This window comes from Carcharhinus amblyrhynchos, chromosome 16 (assembly GCF_965287045.1).
Source record: "Carcharhinus amblyrhynchos chromosome 16, sCarAmb.v2.hapA, whole genome shotgun sequence".
In the NCBI taxonomy this organism is placed as follows: Eukaryota; Metazoa; Chordata; class Chondrichthyes; order Carcharhiniformes; family Carcharhinidae; genus Carcharhinus; species Carcharhinus amblyrhynchos.
This window is the reverse complement of record NC_137339.1, coordinates 67,647,659-67,670,585: the sequence shown is the minus strand read 5'-3', so window position 1 is coordinate 67,670,585 and position 22,927 is coordinate 67,647,659. Positions and strand designations below refer to the sequence as shown.

At 45.1% G+C, this 22,927-nt stretch overlaps 1 protein-coding gene across 2 annotated transcripts in view; it reads right to left on the bottom strand.

The window, feature by feature from the left end:
- Positions 1-8,049, bottom strand: part of LOC145354057 (cell adhesion molecule CEACAM5-like) — a 64,033-nt gene extending 55,984 nt beyond the window's left edge. Inside the window, exons 1-2 of one of the 2 annotated variants that reach the window (XM_080205187.1) lie at positions 7,463-8,049; positions 5,021-5,338 (exon numbers count right to left, since the gene is read on the bottom strand). In XM_080205187.1, the coding sequence (XP_080061313.1) occupies positions 5,021-5,338; positions 7,463-7,514 (370 nt within the window). In that variant the 5' untranslated portion in view covers positions 7,515-8,049. The remainder of the gene's footprint in view (positions 1-5,020; positions 5,339-7,462) is intronic. The other variant, XM_080205185.1, reaches the window with a different exon arrangement.
- Between the last annotated feature and the right edge of the window lie 14,878 nt (positions 8,050-22,927).

Genomic DNA, 22,927 nt, shown 5'->3' with positions numbered 1-22,927 from the left:
TGGGATAAGGAGAAGGCTTAGAACGTCACAATTGTGTGGGATAAAAGAGTGGACTGGTGGGTGTTTTCCTGTCTTGTCATCTCCTGGATACTCATGTGTATACACTGTCCACTGGTAAACCATCGGTCCCAAGTTCTGGCATTGTCAGACCCCAGTGCTGATATTTACCCTTAGTGACATGCCTCCCATACTATGTGTTCATATCACTTTTCCAACTAGCCTCCTCGGGCCTAGTCTATTCAAACTGTGGAGCATTAAAATCTCCTATGATCTTAAGACAATGATATTCCCCAACCTTGATTAAATCTGCTAATAGTGCACAGGCTGGGTAAGCAGTGTGGGAATCCATCACAATTGTGAGTTAGTATTTCTTCAATATTATATTTGCCTAGCTTGAATCATATTGATGTATTGTTATCTCTTCCTGCTGTTCCATCCATGTGGAGATTATACATGAGTCATCATCATCATCAAAAATAACTCCCCCACCCCTCATCCAGTACAATCATCGGATCCACCAGTTCAGGAGAACATTGTTTATTCGTTCATGCGGTGTAGGCGCAATTGGCTAGGTCAACATTTATTTTCCATCCCAAATTACCCCTTGAGAAGGTAGTGGGGAGCTACCTTCTTGAATGATTGCAGTTCCTGAAGTGAAGGTACACGCACAGTGTGATTTGAAGTGGAGTTCAATGATTTTAACCCAGCAACAGTAAGGAACGGCTGATATATTTCCAAGTCAGGATGGTGAGTGACTTGGAGGGGAACTTGCCAGTGGTGGCGTTCCCAGGTACCTGTTGGCCTTGTCCTTCTAGATGGAAGTGGTCATGGGTCATGCTGCATAAGGTGAGTTCCTGCAGTGCATCTTGTAGACAGTACACACTGCTACCACTGTGCGTCGCTGGTGGAGGGAATGAATGTTATAAATGGGATGCTAATCAAATGGGGCTGCTTTGTCTTGGATAGTGTTGAGCTTCTTGAGTGTTGTTGGAGCTGCACCTATCCAGACAAGCAGAGAACATTCTGTTACACTCCTGACTTATGCACTGTAGATGGTGACAGGCTTTGGGGAGTCAGGGGGTGAGTTATTCACCATAGCGTCTGATCAGTTCTATTCGTTTACATGGCTAGTCCAGTTCAATTTTTGGTTAAGAATAATTACCAGTTCAGTCCATCACATCTGTTCCTGCTATTACATTCACCTATCTAATGAGTCATAAAATCCTACACTTCATCAATGCAATGTTCTCCTTTTTCTGTGTATATCCAATGCCTTTTTCAAATTTGTTATAGAATCTACCTCAACCACAGGAAACAAGAGCAGGCCATTCAGCTCCTCAAGTCTGCTCAGGCATTCAACTGGATGATGGCTGAACTTCCACTCAATACCATTTTCCTCCAATCTCCTAATATCCCTCGATGTCTTTTATATCTGGCAACCTATTAGTCCTTTGTCTTGGACATACTCAGTGACGGAGCCTCCACAGCCCTCTGGTATCAGAAATTTCAAAGATTCACTACCCTCTGAGTGAAGAAATTCCTCCTCAGCTCAGTCCAAAGTGGCCAACCCCTTCTCTTGATCCCCCACCCCCCACCCACCACCCCCAATTGGCTCCGGAGGAAAAAAAATCAATTTCAAATATCTGAAAATCCAGGGGAGATGAAAAAGAGAAACATCTTCTTCATCACCCCTCTGGCAATTATGGAAATTATCGTTAATCTATTACCATTAGTGCTGACAATCCTGTCAGTGAAACACTTGCCTCACTTTCCTCCACTGAAACTCTCAACATTTTGAACTTAATATCTTGACCTTCTCTGCCCAATAGAGAAACAGCAACAGTTCTGTAGGCTTTCCACATGCTAAGCTTCCCCTTGGTGTCCAAAGATGTGCAGGTTAGGTGGATAGGCCTTGCTAAGTTGCCCCTTAGAAACCAGAACTAGAGGGCACAGCCTCAAAATAAGTTGGGGGGGGGGGACGGTGTGCTGTTTAGAACAGAGTTGAGGAGGAACTTCTTCTCTCAGAGGGTGGTGAATCTCTGGAATTCTCTGCCCATTGAAGTGGTGGAGGCTACCTCGCTGAATATAATTAAGTCACGGGTAGATAGGTTTCTGATTGATAAGGGAATTAAGGGTTATGGGGAGCAAGTGGATAAGTGGAACTGAACCACTATCAGATCAGCCATGATCTTATTGAATGGTGGGGCAGGCTTGAAGGGCTAGATGGCCTACTCCTGCTCCTATTTCTTATGTTTTTATGTTCTTATGGCATTAAACATAGAATGCCTAAAGTTAAAGTTTATTTATTAGTCACCAGTAGGCTTACATTGACACTTCGATGAAGTTACTGTGAAAACCCCCTGGTAGCCACACTCCGCTCCTGTTCAATTACACTGAGGGAGAATTTAGCACGGCCAATGCGCCTAACCTGTACATCTTTCGGACTGTGAGAGGAAACCAGAGCACCCGGAGGAAACCCACGCAGACATGGGGAAAATATGCAAACTCCACACAGACAGCGACCCACGCCGGGAATCAAACTTCGGTCCCTGGTGCTGTGAGGCAGCAGTGCTAACCATTGTGCCACCATGCCACCCCTACAGTGCAGAAGGAGGCTATTCAGCCCATCGAGTCTGCATCAACGATAATCCCATGCAGGCCCTATTCCCATAACCCCAAATATTTACCCTGCTAATTCCCTGACAGTAAGATCAACTTAGCATGGCCAATCAATCTGACCCACATATCTTTGTACTGTGGGAGGAAACGGGTGCATCCAGAGGAAATCCATGCAGTTACGAGGAGAATGTGCAAACTCCACATAAACAATGGCCTGAGGCCAGAATTGAACCCAGGTCCCTAGCTGTGAGACACCTGACGAAGGGACACCTGAGGAAGGGACACTGTTTCCAAAAGTTTGTGGGATTACTATCAAATAAACTGGTTGGACTACGACCTGGTGTTGTGAGACTTCTCACTGTATTAAGTTTAGCAGGGCTGGACAATGGTTGGATGCAGGGACAATGTTTCCTCAGGGGTGGGGAGGGGGGCGCATCTCAGGATACGGGGAAGGCCATTTATAGAAACCCATAGAAACCCTACAGTGCAAAAGGAGGCCATTCAGCCCATCGAGTCTACACTGGCACAATCCTACCCCAGGCCCTATCCCCACAACCCCACCTGTTTACCCCGCTAATCCCTCTAACCTACACACCCCGGGACATTATGGGCAATTTAGTATGGCCAATCAACTTAACCCACACATCTTTGGACTGTGGGAGGAAACAAAAGCACTTGGAGGAAACCCACGCAGACAGGGGGCGAATGTGAAAACTCTGCACAAACAGTGACCCAGCCGGGAATCAAACCCTGGTCCCTGGAGCTGTGAGGCAGCGGTGCTAACCACTGTGCTGCCGTGCCGCCCTTAGGACTGAGATAAGGAGAAATTTTTTCACCCAGAGGGTGGTGAACCTATGGAATTTTCTATCACAGAAAGCTGTGGATGCCAATTTATTGAATTAGGAAGCTTTCTAGGCTTTAGGGTCAAGAGGTATTAAGGCTGCACAGGAGTACGATGTTAAGTTAAGGATGAATGGTGGAGCAGGTTCGAAAGACCGTATGGACTACAACTGCTCCTTTTTTCTATATTTCTAAGCTTATCTCATGCGATTGTGGTGATCAATTTGTTACCCATCCCTAACTGCCTTTGAACTGAGTGAATAGCTCGGCCACTTCACAGGAGCAATTAGGTGTCAACCTGTGGGTCTGGACTCACATGTAGGCCAGGTAAGGACAGCATGTTCCCTTCCCTAAAGGATATGAGGCACAGAGGGGCTGGAGTAGGCCATTTGGCCCATCGAGCTGGCTCTGCCATTCAGTACGAACATGGCTGATCACACACTGCAATGCCTTTTTGACACGATGGTCAGGATCTTCTGGCTGTTCACGTCCCACCACCGCTGCTGCAAGTGAGGGTGAAGGATTTGGCGCTCAGCCAAATCCCATTGATTGCAGCCGGATTAGAGAATCCTGTCAGTGTGAATGGCAGGGAAATTTCAGCCAAGATCCCCAGGATTCTTTACATTATTGTTAATCAGAAATCTACCAGTCTCTACATTTAACACGCTCGATGACGGAGCTTCCACAGCCCTCTGGGGTAAAGATTCACCATCCTCTGTGTCAAGACATTTCTCCTCATCTCGGCTCTAAGTGCCTTCCCCCTTATTTTGAAACTGTGCCCCCTGGTTCCAATGCTCCAGACAAGGGAAACATCTACATTATCCATTCCTTTATGTATTTTGGGGGTTTCAATGAGAACCTCTCATTCTTCGAAACTCCAGAGAAAACAGGCCCAATTTGTTCAATCTCACGACACAAGACTGTCCCACCAAATCAAGAGCAAATCTGGTGAACCTTCACTGTACTTCCTCTATGCTAGTAATATCTTTTCTGAGGTTGGGGGATCAAAACTGCATTCAGTACTCCAGGTATGGTCTAACCCTGTTTCTATGCAATTGAAGCAACACACAACTCCCATACTCAAATGCTTTTGCGATAAAGACTAACATTCCATTCACATTCCTAATACCTTGTTGCCCCGGCACGTTAGCCTTCTGTGACTTATGGACAAGGACACCCAGGTCTCTTTGTGCATCTGCACTTTTTAATTCCTTACCAGTTAGGAAATACTCTGTTCCTTCCACCCAAGCAGATTACCTCACATCTCTCCACATTATATTTTGTCTGCCACGTTCTTTCCCACTCTCTAAATCTTCCCATAGCTTTACTGTGGCTGTAAAGGCAGACAGGTTGGTAGGACAGTTGGTGACTGTTGCTGTAGTCACCATCACTGAGACTACCATTGTGTTTCAAATTTATTTACTGAATTGAAGTCCCACCAAAGGGGTGGGTGGGGGTAAGGTGGGGATTGGTTGTGGGGGGGGGGTGCGCGGGGTGAAACTTGAACCTGTGTCCTGCCAGAACATGACTCCAACCAATTGTGTGCATTGTTGCTGCTTACCAATCACTGTTAGGTTGACGAACCATGTTTTTGAAAACTTGAAGAAGAGCGGGTTCATGGTGATCAGGTATTCCCCGCTGTCGTTCGCCGTCAGAGACCTCAGAGTGAGGACCCCCTCCGGGGATAGCGCTGCTTGGTCCACGTAGGCATTATTGACGTCTGTGACGTTGCCAATCCAGATGGCCACATCCTGCCTGTTAAACCTCCAGCTTCCACTCCTCACCTCCCAGGGGGTCTTGAGGTTGAGGAAGATATCTGCCCCCACTGCCACATCGAACTGCTGTCGTTTGTCTGCGATGGTAAAGGTCAGCGGTCTGACTGAAACACATCAATAGCCCCAGACAATGAGAAATGGCGGGGAGGGAGGGGGTGGGCAACGTCAACTTCCCAAACCACAACATTCTTTCGTCACAAAAATACACCTGATTCGTAAAATATCTGAAAGAACTTCACAAACATTTCAAAATGACCATCACGCAAAGTGAAATAAGATTCAGGTTCTATATATTATGTTACACTCTGAGCTGTATCAACATTGTCACAGAAAAATTACAGACATTTCAGAATGGTCATTCTAAATGGTGCAAATGTAGTTGGTTTTCTACGTCAATCAAGTTGCACTCTGAGGTGCTTCCATACAATTGTTATCCATGTAATATATTCACTGTATACGTTCAATGTGAGGGCAGCATGGTGGCACAATGGTTGGCATTGCTGCCTCGCAGCGCCAGGGCCCCAGGTTCAATTCCAGCCTCGGGTCACCGTCTGTGCAGAGACTGCATGTTCTCCCCGTGTCTGCGTGGTTTTACTCCGGTTTCCTCCCACACTCCAAAGGATGTGCAGTTTAGGTTCGTTGGCCAATGCTAAGTTGCCCCTTAGTGTCAGAGAGATTAGCAGGATAAATGCGTGGAATTAAGGGAGTAGAGCCTGGGTGGGTACAGGCTCAGTACAGGTACCCTTCTGTACTCTCGGGATTCAATGATTCTCAGACCCATACAACTCAAGGGGGTTGTGTACAATTCCCCTGCCCTCAGTTCACTGCAGCTGAAAGGTCTTAGACAGCAACCTTCTCCCATTGAGTCTCTGCAGCAGCTGGTCAGAACTTTAGTGTGTCCCTCAGCACGTAATTTTAACTTTATGCTTATTTATTAGTGTCACAAGCGGGCATACATTAACACTGCAATGAAGTTACTGTCTTTTAGTGGCCGCACCCTGGTACGCTGAGGGAGAATTTAACCAGCATCTAACCAGCACGCCTTCTGAAGTGCGGGAGGAAACCGGAGCACCCAGAGGAAACTCATGAAGACACAGGCAGACTCCACAGAGAAAGTGACCTAAGGAGGGAACTGAACCTGGGTCTCTGGCGCTGTGAGGCAGCAATTAACCACTGTGCCGCCGTGTAGGTCTGGGCTTTGGAATGTGCCAGTATGTAACACTCGGTCAGGGACTGCTCTTTGCACAGGAAGACCAACAAGTTTCGGGCAGACCAAAGAGCGTCTTTCACTGAGTTGATGACCCTCCAGCAGTAGGCTGATGTTGGTCTCAGTGAGCCTCCTTGGGAACAGCCTGTAGAGCACAGAATCCTGCTTCAAGGAGCTGCTGGGGTGAACCTCAACAACAAAAAAAAACTCTCTCTCCAGACTTTCCTTGTACAGGCACATTCCACAAAGAGGTGGACAATGGACTCTTCCTCACTACAATCACCTCGATGGCAAAACAAAACTGGCAGGTATAAAACAGCGCATGGAGCATTCTGCCTTAATGTAGATTGTTCATGCTAAGAGTATTGGGAATGTGTTAGAACATAGAAAAACTACAGCACAAACAGGCCCTTCGGCCCACAAGTTGCACCGATGATATCCATACCTACTAGGCTTACCTATAACCCTCAATTCTATTAAGTCCCATGTACTCATCCAGAAGTCTCTTGAAAGACCCTATCAAATTTACCTCCACCACCACCAGCAGCAGCCAATTCCACTCACCCACCACCCTCTGAGTGAAAAACTTACCCCTGACATCTCCTCTGTACCTACTCCCCAGCACCTTAAACCAGCCCTGGGAAAAAGCCTCTGAGAATCCACCCGATCAATACCTCTCATCATCTTACACACGGTTAAGGTGTTAGAGGCAGCTCAACATGCTGGAGGATGAACGTGGTAAGACCTGAATTCCGTTGCAGCTTCTGGAACTCAAGAGTTTGAAACGCTTTTCTCTGGGATGTTCTGCCTGACATGGAATGTGCGCCGTTAATGTCGAGAGTACTATTCACAGAGAAAGATACTGTCTGCTAAACGTGAAGCAGAGTTCCATTGCACGTTCAGTCTGAACTGTACTTTCTTTTGAAACAAATTTTAAGGCTAAGTTTTCTTTTGGAAAAGTCTGGCAACGTAATGACATGAATCCGCCCTTCACAAGAAGAGTGAGATATTAAACACTTACCTGCAGAAATGAATACAGTGCAGAGGAGCAGGGACAAGCCCTGGATTCGCATCTTGAAGGACTAAAGGGTTCTTTCTTGTTTAGTTCAGGCTTCGCTCTCTCTCCCTCTTTCTTTCACTCCAGGATCTCCCTTCTACTGCAGCTCAATGATGTTAAAAAATAAAACAAAAAACGGAGGACATACATGTACACACACATAAACACATACACGGCAGTGTGAGCGCTGGTCTACGTCCAGAGATTTTGTTCTTAATCTTCACTGCTGCACACTGCAGGCAGCCAAAACAACTCCCCTCCAGCGACCACCCCCCTCCCCACAAAAAAGGCAGGAAATCTAGGGGCTAGTACAATAATTTGTCACTTCCTTTCACAAGCCCTGCTTGTTTACATTGGCTTTATATTTCTGCATGGGATTTGAGTGTAGGGAGATAGTCTACCCCACCCACAAATCAGCTGCATTCGAACTGCAGATAAAAATATTAATCAGCTCGAAACAGGCTATATTAATAAACCATCTAAATGCAGAAAAATCCTTGGCTGCTGGCCTCATCTGAGTCATTCCCTTTTTTTCCTCTCCTTATTTTTTTTCCAACTTGCAGGGAACATTTTAAACGGTGCCCAGAAACTTTAACTCAGTCCCTGCCAAGTTGACTCTACATATGGTGTTAAAGTTAACTCAGGGAACCAACGGGGTGGGGTGGGGGTAGAAATAAAGATCTGGCTATTGTCGTCGACTGAGAGGTTTTTTTTTCACAAGCAGCTTGAGTTATCTTTGGCAGCCGCTTGATGAACTTGAGCCGTGTGCATTCCTTCCCTGGTGAGTAACACAAGAGGGAAGGATATCAAAGCCGGGTCACTCCCTTATGTGTGTGTGGGTGTTTTTAAAAAGAAACTCTTTGATGGGATATAGGTGGCGCAGGCAAGGCCAGCAGTTGCTGCCCATCCCTTAATTGCCCCCTTTGAAGAGAATGGCTTATGAGGGCCATTTTGGTGGGTATGTTGAGAGCCGTCTGCATTGCTGTGGGTCTGGAGTCTTAGGTAGGCCAGAATGGGTTAGGCTGGCAGATTTCCATTCACTAAAGGGACATTCGTGAACCAGATTTTTTTTACTATTGCTTTAATTCCAGACTTTGTTCTTAAACGCCCTCCAGCTGCCGCAGTGGGATTCAAACTCCTTGTGCACTCACCCCTCTCCCCAAGGCAAGCAAGAGCATCAGGAGGGCAGCACGGTGGCACAATGGTTAGCACCACTGCCTCACAGGCTTAGGGACCCAGGTTCAATTCTGGCCTTGGGTGACTGTCTGTGTGGAGCCTGCATGTTCTCCCTGTGTCTGAGTGGGTTTCCTCTGGGTGCTCCGGTTACCTCCCATAGTCCAAAGATGTGCAGTTAAGTTGATTCCAGAGGGTTGTGGGGGCCTGGAATGCACTGCCAAGTAGGGTGGTGGAAGCAGGCACGCTAGAGTTGTTTAAGGCTTACTTAGATAGGCACATGAGCGGACTAGAGAAGGAGGGATACAAAAGATTGTTCTAAATAAAATCAAGAGCCTTAGGACATTCCTGGGAATTAGACCGAGGGCCCGGGAACTGCAGAACACCCTCAACCTGCGCAACTGTGTGCCAGTCTGAGAAATAGTGGCACACAGTAATTTTTGAGGCATGTATGTAGTTTTAAGGTCTGAAATGTTATGACTGTAATTTGTATAGAACTGTAAAAAGGTTTAATTCTGCACTGTTTGCAATTCAAAGACATGTAGATTTGCAATGGTTTATTTGAGATTTTTATGAATAAAGTATATTTTTGGAAAAAAAAATCAACAGATTCCTATGGACCGTCCAACATATTTCACGGCTCACCTGTCTTACATTTGAGCTTCTGGGGATTCCGTGAATGTCTGTATAAGTTGTGCATGTTGATTGACGTCTTTTTTTTAATCCACAGGTGATTCAGTCCGCCTTGTTGTCCAACAAGGTGCATACACGCGGTGGGTCGTGCGAAGGCTGCTCTTGGATGTTGCTTCGAGAGTTACCTAGTGCTTCACGTCGTTAGCGTACGCTTAAACTGGACCAGCTGATGGGCAACACGACAGCTCAGTGACTATCACTGTTTGCTGTGCAGATACATGGATTTGGGTCGGTGTCTGTGGGAGTTTGCATATTCTTCCCATGCTTGCGTGGGTTTTCTCCGGGTGCTCCGGTTTCCTCCCACACCCCAAAAACGTGCTCTTAGGTTGATTGGTGTTAACAAATTGCCCCTAAATTAGGCGTCCCGCAATCTGGTTATGATTCCTTTATTGTGGAGTCCAATAGGCGTAGACAAAGGTCATAGGTAGAAGAGGGCACTCACAATGTTAAAATGGCGGTGCGGGCTCATTGGGCCGAAGGGCCTGTTTCCTGTGCTGTGTTGTTCTTTGTTATTTGTTCTTTGATTGGCCATCTAAATTGCCCCTTAATGTTAGGAAGATTAGAAGGCTAAATATGTAGGGTTACAGGGATAGGGCCCGAGTGGGATTGTTGTCTGCGCAGGCTCAATGGGCTGAATGACCTCCTTCTGCCCTGCACAGATTCTATTATTCAATGAAGTCCTCGTACCATTACACCACCCAACCCCTCAATGTGGATGCTGAATGTTGAACCTGCTGTGAAAGTCAGCCAGGTTAAAAATTACTGCTGCTGGGGAGGCCATTCAGTCCATCATTTCAAATAAAGGACCCTCCAGCCCAATTTCACTACTGGTGGATTCATTAGATCAGTGCTTTGCCCAGCACTGGCTCTTGGGGTGAGGAATAGTGGGATCCTGACAACCCACAGTAAAGGGGTGCTACAACTAAGTCTACAGTACTCAGGTAGAAGTAATTGTGTTGGATATTATTCACCCTCTATCAAGAAGAAATTGATATATTTATGTGAGAATTGATTGCTCTTTGGTTCCTTCCTCCCCAAAGCACTATTTGTTCCTGAAATTTGTAAAAGTGCATCGCAACACATGTCAACTTGAATAAGTTAGGAAGTCCAATAGAATTCAACTTTTCTCCCAACAGCAGGTTCCACTCAGAGATGCCTTGGTACAGTAGCACGCACTTGGAACCCGCATTTTACATTCCATGTGAGATGCACAGCTCGAGGGCAAAGCATTTTGAAATGAATATTACAGAAAGTTCAATAGAATTCAACTTATCTCCATTTGGTGTGTTCCATTCCGAGGTGCCTTAAAGCAATTTCAACACACTTGTGATGTCACTGTGTCTTCAAGAGATGTATTTAAGTTATGTTCTTGTGCAGGATCTGTTGTAACAGTGTGATGCACTTGGAACCATTCTGTTTGTAACAGGCACCTGTACTGTTGCTGCAGCAGCATAATTGCTGAATCTGAACTAATGCTGTCCTGCTGTTCTTGGTGTTGCCCTGGGATTTTTCAGGGTGGTGTTTGATTGGGTGATTGACAGGTATGGTCATGTGATGGGGTGAAGCTAGGCTTACATGGAGAAATTCCAACTTAGTTGGTTGTTCGATGTTTGTTTTGAGTTCAGCAAGAGTAGTGCCTCTCTTTTGCCCTCTCTGAAGTTGGAGACTGGAATCTGCTACAAGGTAAATTTCTTTCTCAGAGATTCTGCTGCTTAAGAGTGGATTTTTCTCAAGAGTTGCCATTTTGGAGAGAGAGAGGTATCCCTTTCTGTTTCTGAAGCCTGGAGGCTGTGAGCTGCAAGAGACTAGCTTTACGTCTCTGAAGGTTTGTTGATTTGAGGACATATCCTTCTCTGGAAACTGCGGTCTGGATCTCTGTCCACAAGTCAAAAGTCTGAAAATCCAGCATCATGCTAACATCTTTGGTTTCTGTGCTAAAGAATTCTGAAGAAGGGTGTATGTCTATGGCTACTGCTTTAAATTGGAACAATAGAGATAGATTAGCCATTAAGAATTATATCTTGTCATGTTTAAGTATTTCAATTGGCAAAAGTTACACAAATTATTTTTTGTTATAATTCAATGATATTCTTAAATAGAATTTGTTATTGATTAAAAAAAAACTTCCTAGTGTGTTATCATAGAATCCCAACAGTGCAGAAGAAGGCCATTCAGCCCATCAAGTCTGCGCCGGTACAATCCTACCTAGGCCCTGTTTCCATAGCCCCACACAACCCCTGACACGAATGGGCAGTTTAACACGGTCAATCTAACCCACAGATCTTTGGACTGTGAGAGGAAACTGGAGCACCTGGAGGAATCCCACGCAGACACAGGGAGAATGCGCAAACTCCACATGGACAGTGACCCGAGGCTAGGGTTGAACTTGGGTCTCTGATGCTATGAGGCAGTCGTACTAGCTACTGTGCTATGTGCCAGCCCACTTGAATCATACCTGGAGTGAAACACCTTTTCCTCATCTAAGTCGAAGTTAGGGTCCAGGCTAACTTCATATAAAATACCTTCCGGTCTGGTCTTGGTATGCGCAATGTATTTTCCATGTCAGACACACAACCTGAGGGGGTTCCACACAATTCCCAGCCCCCTACTATGGCTGGAGGTCCTAAGGCAGTGACCCTTTGTCACCTGTGACAGCTGGCCCAATGTTTCTCCCCCATCCCAGTGTGCATCACAACACGTGAAAATCGGGGCATGTAAGCCAAGAATTCACATTGAGATTGTGGCACCACTGGTGAAGGATTTGCAGGCATCAGAGAGGGTACTGGGGAGAGTGGTAACAATTATACAGGAGATGAGGAACCCCTGTCACCCAACAATCTGGGCTAGAAAAAGAGTTTATTTAATTGCCACAAGTAGGCTTACATTAACACTGCAATGAAGTTACTGTGAAAATCCCTTAGTCGCCACACTCACTCAGGTACACTAAGGGTCAATTTAGCATGGCCAGTGCACTTAACCTGCATTTCTTTGGACTGTGGGAGGAAACCGGAGCACCTGGAGGAAACCCACGCAGAAATGGGGAGATTGTGTAGACTCCACACAAACAGTGATCCAAGCTGGAATCGAACCCAGGCCTCTGTGAGGCCGCAGTGCTAACCACTGTACCACCATGCTTGGCTGTCCTTGGCAGAGAAAGGGTTAAAGGCAGGTTTAGTGGAGGTTTGTGAGGGCACAGTTTTGACCAGAGTTGAGAGAGAAAAAATCTCCCTCACAGCCAGGTGTGAACCAGTAACCAAAGGACACAGATTCCAGAGAATTGTACAAGGAAACATGAGAGCTTTGGGCAGGGCTCGTTCTGTTTCGTGAACAGTTCTGTTCAGGAATCATTGGTGGAAAGTTCAACAAAAAATTGAGTAAGTCCTCAAAAAGGAATTGTGTGAAACAAATGTGGGAAAGTGGCGCAGAGATAATGGCGAAATAACTTAGCATAATGATTTTTTAAAAGTACTTGGTTAGAATGAGCAGTGAAACACTCCTCACTCCTGCTGGGACCAGATGAAAATTATTATGAAATTGAGTAGAGAGGTCAACAGAGATTATCTCTGTGTATCTATATTTGTGTGTGTGTATTTGTGTCTGCGTCTATTTGAAAAAAGGATCAGATTGCACTGAATCAGCTGTATTCTGAACTGAGGAAGCCCCGACATGTTTTACAGTGACTGAGGTCCCAAATGTGCAGCACAAGTATCAGAGACTGCAGACAGATAAACGGCTTTTATTAAGGGTTAGGTATTGACCAGCACGTGGCATGTAACTAACCCATTCTTTGAAATTCTCTTTCAGTAATCTACTTTATCATCAACTTTGATTTCTGCGCTTCAATTGTTGCAAGTCAGACTGGAACCTGCTGTCTTTCAAATCAGAATCAGTGCCCTATCGGCTGAACCACATCTGACACAGGCAAGCTAGGGCTAACTGACACACGCACACACACAGCACGTGCACACACACAGAACATACATACACATACAGATGCGTACACATAAATATAGGGACACACACAAACTCAGATACAATCATGCAGTCATATGCACACACACACAGAGAGGGAGACACACAGACACACAAGCATGCAGCGATAGACACACACATTCAGCCAACATACAGACTGTGATACAGAAAAATACAGAGAGATAGACACACACACACACACGCACACTCAGGCATAGGCACAGAGACATAAACACAGAGATACACAGACACACGCAAACATACATTCAAACAATACACACATTCACAGACTCGTAGACAGGCAGTGCCATATACCAGCAGACACACATAATCAAACTCATACAGACATGCTCAGACACAAATACACAAAGAGGCACACATGGACACATGCAGCAATGGACACAAACAGGAACAGAGACACCGGGAACAAGATACAAAAATGCATATATACAGATGCACATATATGTGCATGCACGAATGCAGACACACATACACAGACATAGATAGTCACACGCACACACAGGGCCACACACAGATGCACAAACAGAGATGGAGAGAAACACACATAGAGGCACAGGCAGAGAGATGCACATAGAGATAGATACTCAGAGATAGAAAGACACAGTCACAACCACACACAGACACCCAGGCACACATTCTTACAAACAAACATACACACAGAGAGACACACAGAAACATAGAGAGAGACACAGAAAGATACAGAGACGTACATATATACACCCAGGCACACAAAGATGTCAGGCTCCTATTTATTGACTACAGTTCAGTCTTCAACAGCATTAGTCCTATGAAACAATCTCCAAACCCTGTGGTCTGGGCCTTGACTCCTCTCTCTATGACTGCATCCTGAACCCACAGACCACAATCAGTAATGATAGGCAACAACACCTCCTCCACAATCATCGTCAACACCGGTGCTCTATAAGCCCCTACTATACTCCTTATACATCTATGACTGTGTGGCCAAATTCCCCTCCGACTCAATTTTCAAGTTTCCTGACTGTACCACCATAGTGGGTTGGATCTCAAACAATGACGAGACAGAGTATAGGAATGAGATAGAGAATCTGGTGAACTGGTGCGGCGACAATAATCTCTCCCCTAATGCCAATGAAATGAAGGAGATTGTCACTGACTTCAGAAAGTGTAGAGGAGAACATGCCCCTGTTTACCTCAACGGGGACAAAGTAGAAGTGGTTGAGAGCTTCAAGCTTTTAGGCATCCAAATCACCAACAACTTGTCCTGGTCTCCCCCATGCCAACACTATAGTTAGGAAAGTCCCCAACACCTCTACTTTCTCAGCAGACTAAGGAAATTTGGCATGTCAGCTCTAACTCTCACCAACTTTTACAGATGCACCATAGAAAGCATTCTTTCTCATTGTATCACAGCTTGGTATGGGCTCCTGCTCTGTCCAAGACCACAAGGAACTACAAAAGGTTGTGAATGTAGCCCAATCCATCACTCAAACCAGCCTCCATCCATTGACTCTGTCTACACTTCCCGCTGCCTTGGAAAAGCAACCAGCATCATTAAGGACCTCACGCACCCCGGACATTCTCTCTTCCACTTTCTTCCTTCGGAAAAAAGATACAAAAGTCTGAAGTCGCGTATCAACCAACTCAAGAACAGCTTCTTCCCTGCTGCCGTCAGATTTTTGAATAGACACATCTTACATTAAATTAATTTTTCTCTACACCATAGCTATGACTGTAACACTACATTCTGCACTCTCTCGTTTCCTTCTCTATGAATGGTATGTTTTGTCTATATAGCACACAAGAAACAATATTTTCACTGTATACTAATGCATGTGACAATAATAAACTAAATCAAATCAAAAGCACATGCACACACACAGACATAGAATCACAGACACACATGCACACACGCAACGGCAGAAGTGACACCGTCATGATGTGGGTATGCCGGCGTTGGACTGGCGTAAACACAGTAAAAAGTCTGACAACACCAGGTTTTAGTCCAACCTATTTATTTGATAATATTCTCACTAGCTTTCGAGGGGACAGCCTCTTCGTCAGGTGAATGGAGAGTTCTGGCCTCAGACAGAGCATATGCTCTGTCTGAGGCCAGAACTCTCCATTCACCTGACGAAGAGGCTGTCCCCTCGAAAGCTAGTGAGAATATTATCAAATAAATAGGTTGGACTAAAACCTGGTGTTGTCAGACTTTTTACTAGAAGTGACACCCACAGAGACCGACATGTACAGACAGGCAGACAAACATGCACACATACACAAACAAGAGACACACTATCTCTCTCTCTCTCTCTCACACACACACACACACACACGCACTCACAGACATGCGGGGGGGCAGATACATAGAGAGACGAAGACACACACAAGGAGTGACATGGACAAACACATGCAGACACACAAACAGACACCCAAAGATACAGACTCACACACAAACACAGACACTCACACAGTCAGACACTCACACAGAGAATCAGACAGGGGGACACATACGCAGAGACATACAAACAGAGGCAGAGACATACACACATGGGCAAGCATATGAGCATGCACTACGGGAGATATATACACAGACAAACATACAAATACACATGAAAAATACACAAAGAAAGCCACACAGAGGCACACAGGCAGACACTTAGAATCACACAGGAAAAGGGGCATGCACACACAGGCACTAACACAAAGGCATGTACATAGGCATACACAGACAGACACAGGCACTTAGAGGCACAAGTATACTGAGACACACACTGATGGGACTCATAAACACTCACATACACACACAGAGACAAAAGAATAATGTACATATGGAGACACAAACAGACAGAGACACAGAACCACACAAACATACGCCAGAGAGATGCATACTGATAAATAACACAAAGATACGCATGAAGGCATGCGCAGACAGACACGTGTACACTGAAGCATAGACAGACTGAAGCATGTATGAATACAAACTGATGAGATACAGAGGCACATGCAGGCACATACAGAGAGACACACACAGACACACAGACAGACAGACACGTGGGGCAGGATTTTACAGCCTCGAAACCATAAAATCTAGCTGAAGTTCAATGGACCTTTCCATGATCCGCCCCACCCACTACGATTCCTGTGAAATTCCGACCATTCACTCAGAGATAAACACACATGCAGACAGATACACACAGAAACACACAAAGCTTCACACCTCCGCACACACACAGCACAGAGATTCACAAAAATCACACACACACACATACATACACAGACATGTAGACACATATATGCACACAGACTTTCTCAGAAGACTAAGAAAATTTGGCATGTCAGCTGCAACTCTCACCAACTTTTAAAGATGCACCATAGCGAGCATTCTTTCTGGTTGTATCACAGCTTGGTATGCCTACGGCTCTGCCCAAGACCGCAAGAAACTACAAAAGGTCATGAATGTAGCCCGATCCATCACGCAAACCAGCCTCCCATCCATTGACCTTTTGTCTGTATAGCGCGCAAGAAACAATAGATTTTAATGTGACAATAATAAATCAAATCAAATCAAAAACACACACACAGAGGCACACACAAACACACACACTGAGGGAAGACCCATTCATATGTGTAGCTACATTATCTTGCACTCCCCTCCTCACTGACTTATGTGAATCACATGTTGTTTCTGAGATCCATGAGGCACAGCCTAGGCTGTTAGGTTTTAGTGAATGTCCCTCTCCTGTTATATTATCATGTACTCTCCTCTCTCACACTGTGAACTAGTTGCTGCTGTATTCGATGGACCTGATGACAGGAGGCAGGCAATTCCTGAGCTAAAGGGGAGTCTGACTCACCTGTACAGGTTCTGCACTCATTCTCACTCACTGAGCAATTCAGCGACTGTGTCAATATTCACTTTCAAAGGGTGTTGGATACATAAACAGAAAGTAAATTACGGTGAAGGAGTGCGAGAAAATAAATAATTTCAGGAGCTCAACTGACAGTGCATGTGCAAAAAACTAAAGTCATTTCAGGAGCAGCTGGGTGCAGCCATGGAAAAGATTTTTAATCTGGATGAATGACTTGATTTTAAAAGTGTCTCTTCTTCTACCTATTTCTCCGTCTTGGGAATGAAGTGACACAACGCCACTCTCTGCTGGCGGATCAACGCTACTGCACAAGTGGAGGGCAGAGATCAGCCGGGATTCAATGAAGGGGGTCAGGCAGATTCACACAGCATCAATCAATAATAACAGGAGCATCGACATCAACACAGCCACAACTGCGGAGATTGGGAGCGTTTAATGTAACTCGGAGGAAAACCTGTAAAGTGTCTGAAACCATTTTAAAGAACTCTGAAGACTTTGATAAACTACTTGACAAAGTACATTGAACATGCGGTCTGCAAAAAAGCTAAAGAAAGTAAAACAGATACTTTTAAAGAGGATAAGCAAAACAATTAACAGTTTGTTTAAAAAAACAGCAGTTCCTTTACGGTAAATAAGATGACAGCTCAGTAGATAACTGAGAAGTGATGTTGTAACCTTCCTGATGAAGACTCAGTGCACACTGTCAATGAGATGGGAGTCTCTGAAGTCTTTAACGTTCTGATGGGTAGTGACAGGGTAGATGTGGAGAGGATGTTTCCTCTTGTGGGAGAATCTAGAACTGGGGGCATTGTTTAAAAAATAAGTAGAACAGGAGACTATATTTCCCTCTGACGGCAGTGAGTCTCTGGAACTCTCTTTCACAAAAGGCAGTGAAGGCAGAGCCTTTGAACTTTGTTTTAAGGCAGAGGTGAATGGACTCTTGGTAAACAAAGGGATCATTGCTTATCGCACCATGGTGACACAATGGTTAATCCTGCTGCCCAACAGCACCAGGAACTCAGGTCACTGTCTGTGTGGTGTTTGCACATTCTCCCCATGTCAGTGTGGGTTTCCTCTGAGTGCTTGGGTTTCCTCCTTCACTCCAAAGATGTGCATGTTAGGTTGATTGGCCATACCAAATTGCCCCTTCATTCCAGGGGAATTAGACAGCTAAATAGGTGGGGTTACAGGGATAGGGCCTTGGGAGGGATTGTTGTCGGTACAGACTCAATGGGCCAAATGGCCTCCTACTGCACACTAGCGATTGTGTGATTCTATGATTCTAGGTGAGTGCAGGTTTGAGGTTACTATCAGATCAGCTATGATCTTATTGAATTGCAGAACAGGCTCAAGGGGCTGAATGGCCTCCTCCTTGTTGTGGTGTATTTGTATATATTAATGGCTTCAAGTAGGTAAGACATTGCAGAAAGTTGGGGGTGGTGATCCAGGAGGAGGTTGCAAAGGCTATACTTGCTAGTGCATTCTTCCACCTCACAAGTTCTCACATCGAACTACATCGTTAAATATTCTGCCCATTCATTTAATCCCTGTTGTTATATCACTCTTCAGAGGCTCTTTGTATCATCCTCACAGTTTATCTTTGCATCTACTACCACCCTGAAACAATAGTGACTGCTAACTCATCAAAAGTAATCAATTTTCCACAGGAGAACCAGCTATGAGGTGCAGGGAGGTTTGGTGTTGAAGAGCTTTGGAAAACATAGGCCCGGAGTTCTTCACAAGCCGTGCTATACTGACCATAAATTATCTTCCAAATCATTCACACAATCCATCGCAAAGATTATTTCCTTAATTTCATTTGCTTAATTTTCATTTCGATGAATCAATCTGACTTGCTACAAGTGTCCCTCTGGGGAGCTTCTTCCATACATTTTCTCCCACACACAGTGACATATTGTTCGTGTAAATTAGTTTTTAATTTACTCCTTAACAAATTCATGGCCTCAGGATCCTCTGTTCAGGATGGTGTGGAACCCGCTATCCTGGTTTATATTATTGAATCCACTTGGAAACTGAAAATTTGCAATCCAAGCTACATCCCCACAAAGGTATCATTGACATAAGACAAAGGGGCTAATTGTTAATGGTGCCATTAGAGAATGACAAGTGTTAATAGTGATAACCACCGAACCATCATGGGCAGCATGGTGGCACAATGGTTAGCACTGCTGCCTCACAGCGCCAAGGACCCAGATTCGATTCTCAGCTTGGGCCACTGTCTGTGTGGAGTTCGCATGTTCTGCGTGGGTTCCCTCCGGGTGCTCCGGTTTCCTTCCACATTCCGAAAGATGTGCTGATTCAATGCATTGACCCAAACAATCGCCAAACTGTGGCAACCAGGGGAATTTCACAGTAACTTCATTGACAGTATTAATGTAAGCCTTATTTATGACTAATAAATAAATAAACTGCTCCTCATAGCACCAGGGACCCAGGTTCAATTCCTGGCTTGGATCACTGCCTGTGCGGAGTCTGCACATTCTCCTCGTTTCCACAGTAACTTCATTGCAGTGTTAATGTAAGCCTACTTGTGACAATAATAAATAAACTAAACTAAACTAGTGGCAAAGGTAGGATATCAGAATGTGTTAATAAGAAAACCGAGATCAATACTCAATGGGAGCAAAACTGAATGACTTGGGATAATGACCATGTGGGGGAGGACTGGGGTATTGTTGGGACAAGCAGGGGAACTGAATAGAGAAAATAAAAGGGATGTCAAGATGGAGGGCAAAGTTCACAGAGCAAAGTTGTTTAACTCAATGTTGGATCCTGAGGTTGTGACGTGTCTAATCAAAGGTGAGGTGTGTTAGGCTTCACTGGAGCATTGCAGCAGAGTAAGAAGCCTCACAACACCAGGTTAAAGTCCAACAGGTTTATTTGGTAGTACAAATCACTAGCTTTTGGAGAGCTGCCCTTTCATTAGATGAGTGAGAGTTCTGTTCACAAACAGGGTATATAAAGACACAAACTCAAGTTACAGAATAATGGTTGGAATGCAAGTCTTTACAGGTAATCAAGTCTTAAAGGTACAGACAATGTGAGTGGAGAGAGAGAGCCAAGCACAGGCCAAAGAGATGTGTATTGTCTCCAGCCAGGACAAGAGATTTGTATTGTCTCCAGCGAGGACAGTTAGCGAGATTTTGCAAGCCCAATCAAGTTGAGGGGTTACAGATAGTGAACCCAAGATCCTGGCTGAGGCCACCCTCATGTGCGTGGAACTTGGCTATCAGTCTCTGCTCAGCGACTCTACATTGTCATGTGTCGTGAAGGCCGCCTTGAAAAATGCTTACCCAGAGATCAGAGGCTGAATGCCATGACCGCTGAAGTGTTCCCCAACAGGAAGAGAACACTCTTGCTAGTGATTATCAAGCGGCGTTCGTTCATCCGTTGTCATAGTGTCTGTATGATCTCCCCAATGTACCATGCCTTGGGACATCCTTTCCTGCTGCATATCAGGTAACAATGTTGGCCGAGTTGCAAGTGGATGTACCCTGTAGCTGGTGGATGGTGTTCTCACGTGAGATGATGTCTTCCATGTCAATGATCCGGCTCATCTTGCAGAGGTTGCTGTGGCAGGGTTGTGTGGTGTCGTGGTCACTGTTCTCCTGAAGAATACACATCTCTTTGGCCTGTTTTTGACCCTTTCTCAGCTCATATTGTTGGTACCATTAGGGCTTGATTACCTTTAATTGCATTCCAACCATTCTTTTATAAATTGAGTTTGTGTCTTTATATGCCCTGTTTGTGAACAGAACTCCCACTCACCTGATGAAGGGGCTACACTCCGAAAACTAGTGACTTGTGCTACCAAATAAACCTGTTGGACTTTAACCTGGTGCTGTGAGACTTCCTACTGTGTTTACCCCAGTCCAACACTGGCATTTCCACAGCATTGCAGCAGGCCAAGGAGAGACACGTAGATGCCGTGTTGGAATGGCAAGTGACCAGAAGTTTGGGATTATGCTTGCAGATGGAGCAAAGGTGTTCCGCAAAGTGGTCACCAATCTGCATTTAGTTTCGCCAATGTAAAGGATTGGCACTGGGAGAAGCGAATATGGTCGGCCCAATTGGAGGAATACTGTTCCCATGCTGCCCCCTTCTGTATCTTTTCAGAATTACATGAGCAACACGAATATTTGAAAGACCCTTGCTCTGGCGTTGCTTGGTGATTCAATTAATTTGGGATTTCTGCTTTTGTCACTGATAAAAATACATTTCATTCTGGTGTCTTCGTTTCTTGGGCAGATTCACTGATGAATGTTGGGTTATTGTGACCCATCACTATTGCAGCAGGTCGGTCATCTTTACTTCGATATCTTGCAATCTTTTCACAAACTTTGAAAAAGAAAGGAGATACACTGTATAAGAGAGAGTTCTTCTGCTTTTTTCCCTATCGTACATCTGCACGCAGGCATTGACCAATCCAACTCAAGAGAGGAACACAGCAAGCCATGACATAAATTTCCATTTCTTTAACATTTACAATTGCATCATGAATCCCTTTGGAATTTGTTCCTCATGAGAACTACTCTGAGGCGAATCACAAAATTCATCCAAATGAACACCCTCAGTAAAGATGAGAAAGAACAAATAATCCTCAGCAAAGCAGAAACCTGAATTTTGGATGTGGTAAGGATTTATAATTGTTACATCAGTACAGGGCCTTCTGCTTCTGATGCAGGGACATCAGTTCATAATCCCAACCACAGCAGCTGGGAATTTAAAATGAGCTAACAAATTATATCGGGATTGCAAAAACACATAGCAAAAATGACGGAAGTGAAATGACTGGGTTGTTGGTTCAATGTACCTTGTGTGATACGGCACTGTGCCATAGAATCATAGAACCCTACAGTGCAGAAAGAGGCCCTTCGAGTCTGCACCAACCACAATCCCACCCCCGCCCAGCCCCCATATGCCTACATATTTTACCCACTAATCCCTCTAACCTAAGCATCCTAGTACACTCAGGGGCAATTTTCAGCATGGCCAATCAACCTAACCCACACATCTTTGGACTATGGGAGGAAACCGGAGCACCCGGAGGAAACCCACGCAAGCACGAGGAGAATGTGCAAACTCCACACAGACAGTGACCTGAGCCGGGAATCGAACCCAGGTCCCTGGAGCTGTGAAGCAGCAGTGCTAACCACTGTGCAACTATGCCACCCATAATATATAAGTAATATATTTTAATCATGTTTCTCAGCAGGATATTTCAAGCAGGGCCCTAGCACATTTTCTTGGTTCCATGTTGTCTGCAACTGGTATCCATTATTGCTGCTGATATAATTGATATCATGTTGATTTTAATCTACAGTGGTTACCACTACCCCCTCACAGCGCCAGGGAACCGGGTTCAATTCCTGGCTTGGGTTACTGACTGTGCGGAGTCTGCACGTTCTGTGGGGGTTTCCTCCCGGTGCTCCAGTGTCCTCCCCCGCTCTGAAAGATGTGCTGGTTAGGTGCATTGGCTGTGGCAATTCTCCCTCAGTGTACCTGAACAGGCACTGGAGCGTGATGACAAGGGGATATTCACAGTAACTTCATTGCAGTATTAGTGTAAGCCTACTTGTGACACGAATAAATAAACTTGAATAAACTTAAAATTTAATGCAGTGTTCTATGGAGTTTATGGACCTTTTTAAGATTGCTGGGTGGAGCTTGACTGGGGGATGATTGACAGGTCAGGTGA